The sequence below is a fragment of the Haliotis asinina genome, chromosome 16, assembly GCF_037392515.1.
Source record: "Haliotis asinina isolate JCU_RB_2024 chromosome 16, JCU_Hal_asi_v2, whole genome shotgun sequence".
Taxonomy (NCBI): Eukaryota; Metazoa; Mollusca; class Gastropoda; order Lepetellida; family Haliotidae; genus Haliotis; species Haliotis asinina.
In genome coordinates, this window is record NC_090295.1 from 18,289,379 (window position 1) to 18,302,315 (window position 12,937).

At 37.7% G+C, this 12,937-nt stretch overlaps 1 protein-coding gene across 1 annotated transcript in view; it reads right to left on the bottom strand.

Moving 5' to 3' along the window:
- The window catches only part of LOC137267864 (phosphatidylinositol 4,5-bisphosphate 3-kinase catalytic subunit delta isoform-like), a 49,712-nt gene extending 39,689 nt beyond the window's left edge, over nt 1-10,023 (bottom strand). Inside the window, exons 1-2 of the mRNA XM_067802301.1 lie at nt 9,935-10,023; nt 8,217-8,364 (exon numbers count right to left, since the gene is read on the bottom strand). Coding sequence (XP_067658402.1) covers nt 8,217-8,354 — 138 coding nt within the window. The 5' untranslated portion in view covers nt 8,355-8,364; nt 9,935-10,023. The remainder of the gene's footprint in view (nt 1-8,216; nt 8,365-9,934) is intronic.
- Nucleotides 10,024-12,937: the final 2,914 nt, after the last annotated feature.

Consider the following 12,937-nt stretch of genomic DNA (forward strand, 5'->3'; position numbering starts at 1 on the left):
TCACTTTCTCAGTGAATCTGTCTGTTTTGAGGAATGTAATTGCACAAGTTCTCCAAACAGTTTCAGAAGTGTCTCCACAAGAGAAAAATGAAGTCCATATTAGCTGATCATAATATCATCACTGATACATGACCTAATAATTCATGAAATAAATACATACAAGCTTCTGATGCTGATATGTCCTACAAACAGTTGCAGCGACTGGACTCAATCATCTGACCAATAATCATCTTGACTTGTACATGTCAAATATCTGTAGTAACTTTTCACAGAACACGACGTCATTGCCAGCTTTTCTACTGTATTAGTTTCGGCAAAAACTTGACACTTTTGATAAAGATTGATCGAATTTAGAGCAAATCACTTGCATTAAAAGACATTTTTAAGGCTTAAATGAATTTATGTCAATTTAAGGTTAAAAAGCCCAAATTTCACGCTTCTTCAAACTGGTGCAAACCATGTTTTAAGTTTCTGTATTATTTCCAAATTCACTGAATGAAAATATATATGAAATTAAAGCTGGCATAGAAAGAAACAAACTTATCGCCCTTATCCGTCTGTGTCATATACTAGCAACAACAACAGGTTTCATGCTTGGATAATCCCACTTTTTATTTTTCAACAGTTTCATGTCAATCCCACATTTGTAAACACTGACATCTGAAAGGTCATCGAGACCTTTTTATCAAGGACATTACTGACAAGGATATATGTTCCTTCCTGCTTGACAAGTTGTCTTGTAACAAGAACAGGCTGTCTGGTTGTGATGTGGATTTCTCAACCAGTTACATCATGACTGCCAGTATAATTCTCCTTCTTCATCTATTAAAATCTATGGCTAGCTTGGGTTTGTCTGATTCATTCTGTTTCCTTAGGTTGACAGGGCTTGAGAAGACAAGGAGCAGACTGGTTAACATGCATGGACTGGGACAGGAGCATGGACTGGTTGACGGGCTGACGGGGTGACGGGGACAGGAGCAGACTGGTTAACATGGGTTGACTGGGACAGGAGCATGGACTGGTTGACAGGGGGTGACGGGGACAGGAGCAGACCAGTTAACATGGGTTGACTGGGACAGGAGCATGGACTGGTTGACAGGGGGTGACGGGGACAGGAGCAGACCGGTTAACATGGGTTGACTGGGACAGGGGCAGACTGGTTAACATGGGTTGACTGGGACAGGGGCAGACCGGTTAACATGGGTTGACTGGGACAGGGGCAGACTGGTTAACATGGGTTGACTGGGACAGGAGCAGACTGGTTGCCATGGGGTGAATGGGACAGGAACAGACTGGTTGCCATGGGGTGAATGGGACAGGAACAGACTGGTTAACATGGGTTGACTGGGACAGGAACAGACTGGTTGCCATGGATTGACTGGGACAGGGGCAGACTGGTTACCATGGATTGACTGGGACAGGGGCAGACTGGTTACCATGGGTTGACTGGGACAGGGGCAGACTGGTTACCATGGGGTGAATGGGACAGGAGCAGACTGGTTACCATGGGGTGAATGGGACAAGAGCAGACTGATTACCATGGGTTGACTGGGACAGGGGCAGACTGGTTACCATGGGGTGAATGGGACAGGAGAAGACTGATTACCATGGGTTGACTGGGACAGGGGCAGACTGGTTACCATGGGTTGACTGGGACAGGGGCAGACTGGTTACCATGGGGTGAATGGGACAGGGGCAGACTGGTTAACATGGGGTGAATGGGACAGGAGCACTAGCTGACAAGAATCGACTGGGACATGAGCAGACCAGTTGGCACGGGGTGACAGGGACAACAGCAGACCAGTTGGCACGGGGTGACTGGGACAACAGCAGACCAGTTGGCCCACTAACAGGCTGCACAACACTATACTCTGAAGACATTTCTAGATGATCAATTCATACATACAAGGGTTAAGTATAAGCAGACAGTTAATCATCCCCATCTCTAGTTCTATTATTTCCATGATAATCGGAAGCCCATTCAAAAACATCCGTGTACATTCTTTGCTCTCTGCTCTCATCAGGACGTATTTTCACAACGGATTAAGTTTCTAATATTATCTGCAGAAAAACAGGAACTGTTTGGTTTCTTTCCTCATACAAGGTCACACAGTCCTGCATGAACCGAACATTTACTGATCCTCCTCGTACAGCTTATCAAGCTCCTTGACTTGCATCCTTCCTGTGTCAATCTACAGTTGATGAGATATCTACATTACAATGCAGATAAAGTCAACAATCATTCCCAAAGGCCTACCGAACAAAAATTTTCATAATCAGCATCCATGAAAACAGATGGAAAAGGTCAGGGCTTGTTTACACGTTCTAAGCAGAGTCGTGTCAACTCAATGAGACAGTGAATTTAGTTTTATGCCACTTTTAGCAATATTCTACCAATATCATGCTTGGGGAAAAAACAAGAAAAGGGTTTCACACATTGTACCTATGGGGGAATTGAACCGAATCTTCAGTGTTTCGAAAAAAATGCTTTAACGACTTCACTACCCCATTGCCCAATCTCAGTCTACAAGGGTGGAAAACCTTGGATTTAGGGGGATCAGGGATTTACCTGGACTTCAAAATTTGAGTGTCCCAGGGATGCAGGGTTACAAAGTTTGGGTGTCCTGAGCTAAAAAATGAGTGGTTCATATGATGACAGCCACATTTGAATTGATTTTTTGGTCTTTTTCAGTGGTGTACTTTGTAATTTAATAAATAAACAAAGACATAGCTTTTTGAAGCAGTTTTACTTTCTTTAGTTTCATTTAACTGTTAGTGCTTACAGAAAGATAGTCAGACACTAACTGATAATACGTATAAATTGTATTTGACTACTGAATACATGTATTACTATTGAGTCTTAAATGACACAATCTCCCATAAGGAGTTCACATTATGACATATTAGAAAGCTTAAACTGTTGAATGTTCACTGTCACAGACTTTGACAATGTAAGTTGTAACCCAAAATTTTACCAATTAGTTAAAAAATTACATCATATAAAAACTGAACTGTAATCATTGCTTCTGGTAATTACCAAGATGCATGCCACAGTTTGAGTAGACTGGATAGATGATATCATGTTTAGTGTCTAACATATACTCTATCTTTCATGTTAGTGAATAACCTAGCAGCAGCAAGGAAGTCAAAGTCCTCAATGTTTGGACCCACAAGTTTTATGAACATCAGTCTGTTCATTCTCTCCAGATTGAGTCTGTTTCTAACTTTAGTTTTAACAGCATTCTGGACTGAGAATCCCGTTTCACATGGGGCACTAAACACAGGTATGATGAGTGCGATTGTGGAGAGTGTTGCCAAGTCTGGAAATAAACAGTTCTGAGCTGTTTTACACAAGACTGAATTTTCTCACTCTCCGCATCATGTTGAAGATTTGTCACATTTCTGCGTGCGATTTCAAGTTGAGAACGAAGTTTAATTTCATTATGCTATCAATATGAGACTCTGATTCCTGATGGCGAATTAATGTAGAGTTTTGATAACTAGTACAACCCTCATCGCTGGTAAATGGGTTAGAAACATTGCCTCTAAGGCAAGTATCACACTGCATGCCATCATAATCTGTCTTTCTTAGCCACGCATATCGAGCAAACCACTCGTTTTTCAAAGTTCTGGGGTTTTTTTTTCTTAACTTTACTTGACGATGGTCCCATCTTATCAGAATCCATTTCTAAATTCGCCCCAAGATCGGAATTCGATGATGTACTTGCAGTTGCTTCAATACTGGACTCAGCACTTCCACCAAAGAACTTTCTCAAGTCACTGTGCTTAGATATCGCCATTATATGCCTAACCAAAATCTTTGGTTGATCATCCGCTGACAGCCGCCATAGACTGGAGATTTCTTTGCTCTTTTTAGACTAATGCGGCCTGCCCATGCACTGCTTATGTCCTGTCATTGCCATGATGCCAGGTTAGTGCATGCTCAGTAAGCATTCGATAAAAATAGCTTTGGAATTTCCTGTCAAAACGAAAGTTGATGTTGAAAACACACACTAGCAAATCGGTTTCATTATTCTGTTTGTGAAAATAAATGAGTCAAACTGCATATCTCTTTTGATTGACATGATAATGGTAGCTATATTTTCTGCATCCCAGGGGATGCCCTTTCATTTTTTCTTGCGTCCTTTGTGATTTTTTATGCATAAAGGACGCAGGATTTTGTGTCCCGTAAATCCCTGGGGGATACTGTGTCAATTAATATTTATTGTAACATGGGTGTGTAACGTGATAAGAACAATTAACTGTTATGCAATGCACTCTGTCCAACTTGGACTCTGTCTTGTCTGGATTGCTGTATAAACCAGACTGAACATATGGTCCCAACGTAATCCTTCTTTGTCGTCATAATGAAAAGTCCCTCTATCTTGGAATCTCATTATTTCAAATTTCAGACGAAAGTGTTGACCCGAAAAGGTAGTTACACGTAAAAAGACTATTAATCTGAACTGAGCAGGAAGTCTGCTTGGCCAGTAAACCTTGAATAAAAAAACCTGTTGATAGAAATGTGTACTTTGTCTAGCAGTGATTGCTTGTTACCTTTGGTGTGATTAACACCAGTTTGTAAACTATAACTGAGATTATTTCAGATGATAAACTCAATTTGAGTGAGCACTTCATTGATATTTGTCACATTTACTGAAGATGTATTGCTGTTCTATACTGATTTCTCCATCAAATTCAACATGTAGATCTTGAGTTCAACATTTCTCAATTTTCACACACACAAGTAATAATTGATGTACATATTGTTTCACTGTAAAAATAGTGATTTAAATTCATATTCAATTCATCAGCAATGTTACAGTATACATCTTCTGGCCAACACAATGCTGTGTTTCAAAGAATTAAAAAGATTTATCCATAACAGATCTTGGTCATACATACAACTTCTAAATGCTGCTAAAAGACATCAAATGACAACACAACGTCAGTTCTCAGCCTCCTGACCGGGAATAATTTGAGCCTTCAGGCAATGATTAGGAAATTTCTGTGTAACTCGGACGGCTGTCAAATTTGGACTTTTTAGTTGGTCCAAAGCCAATCCGAATTAGACAAGTCAATCCAAAGAGTGCACTGTACATTGTAATTAATGGGTAAATAATAATGTCTGTCAATAAAAGAGAGTAAAATAACAAGATTATCAAAGAAATTGATTTAAAACTAGTAATTAAATCTAAAGCATTTAACTATACATGACCACACAATATAAAAACAGGCTATAGATTTCCAACAACTGAAGGTAGATCACCGTGATAGGGATCATGGGAACCTACAGTACCTTTGCCTCCTGCATGGGTCCTAGCTGGTTGTTTGGGAAATAGGGCTTCAAAATCCTAGAAAACGTGAAGTCATTTAAGGAGAAGTAAATGGGAAAGAAGGGTGTCAGACAGGATCCAAGTGAAGTTATTGAAGCTACAATAAATTTGAAACAGAATGTGACTGATGCCACATGCTGTGATGTAATCATGGCAAAATGTGCTTTCCTCAAATCCAATGTATGAATAAAGTTAAGGGGTGAAGTCTGTCAGTAAGTTTCATCGTACACTGCTTTCAGCAATATTCCAGCAAAATTACAGTGAGGGACCGCTGTTATCCCTAGACCACTCCACCGTCCCTCGTACCACATAATGAACATGATGATGACAAGTTAATGAAGAATCCACACTTTAACCTCCAGTATACCCCACTGCTCTAAAGACTACACTGACAAATATGTAAGCATCAACAATTCTAGCATATATCTTCTGCAAAGAAAAATTTGCACATCAACTGCATATATATCTCCTCCAACCAAACATTGCACATCTACTGCATATATATCTCCTCCAACCAAACATTACACATCTATTGCATATATATCTTCTGCAACCAAACACTGCACATCTACTGCATATATATCTTCTCCAACCAAACATTACACATCTAATGCATATATACCTTCTCCAACCAAACATAACACATCTAATGCATATATATCTTCTGCAACCAAACATTACACATCTAATGCATATATATCTTCTGCAACCAAACATTACACATCTACTGCATATATATCTTCTCCAACCAAACACTGCACATCTACTGCATATATACCTTCTCCAACCAAACACTGCACATCTACTGCATATATATCTTCTGCAACCAAACATTACACATCTACTGCATATATACCTTCTCCAACCAAACACTGCACATCTACTGCATATATATCTTCTGCAACCAAACATTACACATCTAATGCATATATATCTTCTGCAACCAAACATTACACATCTAATGCATATATATCTTCTGCAACCAAACATTACACATCTAATGCATATATACCTTCTGCAACCAAACACTGCACATCTACTGCATATATATCTTCTGCAACCAAACATTGCACATCTACTGCATATATATCTTCGTTCCCCAAACATTATTCAACTACTGCATATAAATCTTCTTCAGGCAAAAATTACAAAAACATCTCTTGCATAAATCTCCCTCTATCAAACATGCCACAAACATCTATTGTATATATCTCCCTTAATCCTAAATTACACAAACATCAATTGAAGATATATCTTCCTCTTCAAACATGACACAAATCTCTATTGCATAACCCTTTTGTTAATGTATGCACTTTTTATGTTACACTCTTTCTTAATCTTAACAGGCGTCAGATGGAATGAAGGCATACAATAAGACTTGCATATGAGTAAATGCTTCGCTTGCTTATGTTAAACTTTAACAATGTCCATGACACGTACGTAGACAAATATAGGTGTGATCCTTGCCCTAAACACAGACAGACAGGAAAATTAGGAAAATCAGCAATAAGGAAAATACGCCAAAACAAGTGAGCTATACTCATAACCGTGATAATACCCCTGACCAGGACTAACAACTGTGGTAAAACAACAGCTGATAATCACTACTCCTGACAAAAGGTCAAGACAAGACATTCTGAATACAATCAGAATGATTGTAAAGCAATGGTTGAACAAATACGATCTGAAACTTTTCTGCGTTCCAAAACTGGAAATTTTGGATAAATTTGTTTCTTGTTTTGTGGATTTTTTTTCTCATAAAACCTAACAGCAGAAGATTACAAAAATAAAATAAAACCACTAGGCCACTCCATCAGCCCTCGTACCACATAATTCATGAAGATGGCATGCTTTAACCACTAGTCCACCCCACTGCACCAAGTCAAAGTAATATTTCAACAAAAAGTATTTCACTTTTAGGAATGAAGTATATATTATTAAACAAATAACAATCAATGAGAAGTTTTGCTTTCTTGTAAGTTTACCTTAATGACAAACACATCTGAATTTACGGTTTTGAGTGGAGAATATTAATTTTCATTTTTTTGGTCTTATTCTTGAAAAGTAAGACCGGCAGATCCATAATCAAGAAATAAAATTAGTCTGGCCTAATTCTCATACAAAAATACCCACAGGTTTCTTTAAGTTAAAAAAACGTGTATGAAAATTGAGGCAATAGAAAAATCAGAACCAAAACCTGCACTGAACTTTTCCTTTACGCAACCAAGGAGGTCACAAAGGCAGTCACACGTTTAAGGTCATTGGTTGAACAGAAACCTTTTCACAGACAGATGGATGGATGTAATTCTTTGGTCACAAGAAATGGTCAAGTCTCTTTCCCTGTTTTACTGGACATACTCATTTGGAAATTCTGTGGCAGAAGACACTTATGAAAAATCTATTTTGAACGTTTATGGTGTTTGACATCATGGTCAAGGTGACTGTACTTTAATATCTATGTGCATGCACGTATATGTGCCCACTTCTGCTTGGACTTACACCTGTTTCACAGAGCTAGATTAGGAAGATAAAATGATAAAAGGGATACCCTACTTCAAAGTAAATGAGTCACTGAGCGAGTTTAGTTTCATGCCACTTCTAGACTTATTCCACAGCAAGGGCACCATAAAAGGGCTTCACACATTTCACCTGGAATCAAACCTGGGTCTTCTGCGTGACAATAATATGACTTAACCACTAGACTACCCCACCAACCATATCACAAAGAATTCAGACTGGCAGGAATTACAACTTGTACCATTTTTTGGGTATGAGGTTTTTAGGGTTTGACCCACACTCTATTAATCACGTCACACAGGAGGACTGCTCCTCTGGACTTCTGTACAACCACAAATAACAGTCTTCTCAAGTTAATCTTACCTGTTTGATAATTTCAAACGGCTTGTAGAAACTTGTTTTTATTGGAATGAGAATTCCATTTGGTAGGAGGTAGTCGATGCTGAGGCAGTCATCTGTTAGGTTTGAACTGATGTCCGCCAGCACCACAACAGGTGGCATTATGGGATATCTAAAGGGAGGTAATTAAAACCGATCATTAGTTTGCATACACTTCATATGATCAAGTGTGTGTTGTTTCAATTCTGTATTTGGCAAAAGCCAACTTGCATGAGCATTTTTCAGATCACTGCATCTGGAGAAGAAAAATCAGCTAATATGAGCAACGTTGAAGTTGTCAGAGCACGGTCACACCCAACAACAAAGGTGAAAACCTCACAAGCTATCAGTCTCCTTTGATGGCAAGAACAGCAATTCTATCACAGAATCTTAAACATTTCCGAGCATGTCTTAAGTGTGTGATTCAGTGGTCAAGATAAATGACTTGGTTGCTGTATGTCATCTCACCACAATTCTCATTATATTAACCAGTGGATATTTCATTCTCAGGAATAAACACATTCAAAATTTCCAAGGAGTGGTTCAACAAGACAACATTGTGAACAACTGAGAAATGTCAGAAATTTAACTGCTCTGAGGGTCCTCAATTACCCAACTATGATTAAAAATAATAACAGTAGAAACTTTCTCATATATAAATCTCATAATTATCTTGTACCTGGCTAACACAGGTTTGTACTTTTAAGCTGGCCTTGAAATACAAGTTTAACTGGCACTGGGAATTAAAATTGACGCCATCTTTTCTTAGCACAAAGGGCTCATATTTTTAGCAAATAAAAATGTTTGGTAGACTAATGAAGGGCATCTGCAATTGCATAAAACACTGTCACCTACATTCTAAATATAATGTCTTACTGGGTTTTTTTTCTAAAATCTGTGAGTACAAGTGCAGAGAATTTTAAAAACTTTTTCATTTGGGATGAGTTAGCAGATTTAGGTATTTTGAACCATGAACATGTGTTCAATATATGGTCCATATTTGGTCTCAGAGTTAGTTCATCAGAATTTTACCCAAATTATTACTGAACTTAATACTTAGTCACCTAAATGTATATGGTAAAGAGGTCATCATGAAGGTAAAAATATAACTATTATTTTAATATAGACTTTGTATAGAGCTATACTCCATCTTACAGAGCACAGTAATTTGGGGCTTATATTTTCTATAAACTCTGTTACAAATTTATACACTGTCAAACTTTTCAAAGTGACATCAGTGTTGCAACATAAAATATATAGAAAGCTACTGTATTGTGTTAAAAGCTGTTGAGCAACATGTTTCTACTATGTTGTCATGCCTAATATTATCCGTGAGAATTTCCAATATACATGTACTTCACAACACAAAACTTTTAAGTGAGACTATAATGACTAAATTATCGATTATGAAAGTTTACTTGATATAACAGCTGATAACCATAAAAATTAATAATACATCATCATACGCAACAAAACTGTAAATCCACGATATTATATATTTTCAGTTTGGGTCAAATCGGGAAGTAGAAACGCCACATGCTTCCTTATTAAAGTGACATGTAAAACTTCACGAACACCGTTTTTAATTTCAATATTCTGAGTAGATAAAAGCAATTGTGAGGAGAACAGGTATAACAATGGTGTTATCGTTGCAAAGCATGCCAGATCTGCCAGCGATTAGCTTGACCAAAGTGAACACTTACCAACGAGAGTACCACCCCTTTCTACCCGAAGTTGCTGACATATTTGTTGACTACGATTTGAGCTGATTGCCATTTACTTCCTGGACGTGACACACCGTGTCATATCTCACTCCGCACACAAAAACATAGTCCCCGTACTGGGATTTACAGTAACTGCAAATACATTCTGTTTGATGTAGAAGCTGAGAATTAGAAGACGACTTATCACATTTTATGTAGATTTAAGCATCTTTCAATGTATATTTCTGGATGAAACATATCTACATATATCCCTACGCATACGAGCACTTGGGTATTTGCCGACCGCGGGCGCTTCAATTCAAAATGTAGAACAAACAGCTGATATCGTCACAGTATATCTGCATTGCATAATACGTCACGACAAAGATATGACAACATGGTATTTGGCAAGTCAGTATGTCAATATTATGAAATATTTGATAAGAACATTATCCCAGAGTGATGATTTTATTCTTGAGCATAATCATTTGGGGCAGTATAATCTTGAAGGAGCCGTGCGTGTATTGTTGGGCATTGAAGGTGAAAAGGTTTTTATTCACTTTCGAGGAAACTCAGGTTTTGGAGAGTCATATTGGGTTAATGGGCATTAAAGGTGAAAAGGAGATTTTTATTCACTTACGAAGAAACTGAGGTTTTGGAGATTTATATTGGGTTTTAGGCAAAGGTGTATCGATATTGATAATCACCTGTATTCTGTTGCACATTTGAAATTTTCTCTAGTTTAACTGTCATAAAAAGCTTATCCAATTTTAAATTTTATTTTCTTAGCCCAAAAGAAGAGACAGGATTTAAAAAAAATGATGATAAATTTATATGATGATATCTTTAATAACAATATGTTCAATATTTGATCATATGTATTTCGTGTACACTGCACGTACGCTGGAGCGCTCATGTTTATACGAAAATTGTGAAACCTGAAAATGTAAAACGGGCTATTAATTTCATTCGAAGGACAAACCCTGTCACTGATGTTCGATTTCAAGGCATGTTTGCAGAGTTGCATTGACATAGACCAGATCCTGACCTTCCTCCTCAAAATGTTATATGTAAATAATACACTCACAGTCGCTCATGTTTTAGTTTAAACATATTTCATTCACAGTATGAAAAGGATTGGGGACAAGTTCTTTCACCTTATAAAACCTCTCTCCAAAGATATTTACAATCACTCATTACATCACAAGAAATTATTAGAAACAGGGAAAGACTGAAGGACAACAGAGGGAAATGTTATAATACAAATGGTGTAAAGAGAGAAGACGACTGGAATCGTTTAGATTTGCATAAGTATTGATGGACATTTTTGAATATAATTTCATTTTTATGATTTGTCAGATCTGCAATGCCGTTTAAAATAACAGGTAATGTAATCACAAAGTTACTACCACTTACATCTAGCTTTTAGCATGACCCTTCTATGTTGACAGTATAAAGAACATATTCTAGGAAATAGTGATGAACATTTTCTCACTGGTTTCCACATGCGCAGGATGGATCAGTGATTAGCCCTACTCTGTACAGATCGTAGCTTAATTTACTAGCTATATCTATATGGCGTAACGAAGTATGTAAAATGTTAAATTTTCTAATACCGTAGGAAAAGTACGATGGGGCTGAGTTATATGATGTTATTATGCTTGATTTAAACTTTGATAGAGAAGTACAATTCCTAACATCTGTAGATAAATTGTTCCACAATCTTATAGTCAATGGGAAGAACGTGAAAATTTGTTATTCTTGTTCTTTGCAAGCAGATATTGTTTGAATTTCTGAGATTATATTGACTCCTGGAGCCCACGCATAGAGGAATTATTTCTTTTAGGTAGACTGGACGTTTGTTGTTTTGAATATTATAGAACAAAGACAGTTTTCGTATTCTTCTACGCTCTGTTAGTGCTTCCAAGCCCGTTTCATAATAAATTAGTTAAAAGAGGAGTATTTAGGAAGTCCGGTAATAATTCTTGCAGCCTCCATCTGCAGTCTTTCCAATTTTAAACTTAGTTCTTTTCTGCAGCCAACCCAGACTTCGCATGCGTACTCAAAGTGAGGTCTTATGAAAACTCTGTAAATATTTAGATGTGTATTTCTGTTAAAAATATATTTAAGTTTTCTCATTGAGTAAATCATTTTAGAGGTTTGGGAAACAACATTAGATACATGGGACTACTCACTCATGTCGTTGGGATAGAATTTGGAACAGTTCCCATGAGGCGTAAAACAATATTCATTCACAGTTCTGCCTAAATACCATGTGTATCAACGTTAATAATCATATTTTGTAATCATAAGTGACTCCAGTTTATTTAGCATGGCTTTATATGCCAAAATGCACTGCTGCTCATAAGATTACACTGTAAAACAGGGTATATCAATACCAAACCGGAGTTACGGAATACATAAATAGAATTGACAGAACGGGTATATAACAGCCACGAACGTATACATCCAGACTGGAAATCCTACTTCCGGCGCGGAGGCCTTGAATCTAGGAAATCCTTCATCGCCTATCTGGGGTTGTGAAATGGAGATCCCGATCATGTGCGGAACAAGTTATATTTCGTATATCACTTCTCAGTGTACATACAGATTACAGTACTGTTGTCGGGTTGAATCCGATCCGGGACTCCCCAGAGTCAGGCACCTTGTCACCATCACACTAAACCAGCCGTCTAACGAACACAGCCACCGTGACTTCCACAAAAATGGTAGTCTGACAACATGGTAGTCTGGACCATGGACTTTGTGTACCCTTCTGATAAGTGCCTATTGGCACTTCCTCGGTCGAAAATAATGATCATGCGTTCATGCATTTTGTATGGAAGCGTGTTGATGCCACATTCTAAAACATATTATCAATGTAAGTTTTCTTACATACCTTTGTTAAAGCTAATCACAGCTATACGTCGATCATACTAACATTTACAAAAATGACACTTTCACCTATGTAACTGATTCTTTTATTCACGGGGGATATATACA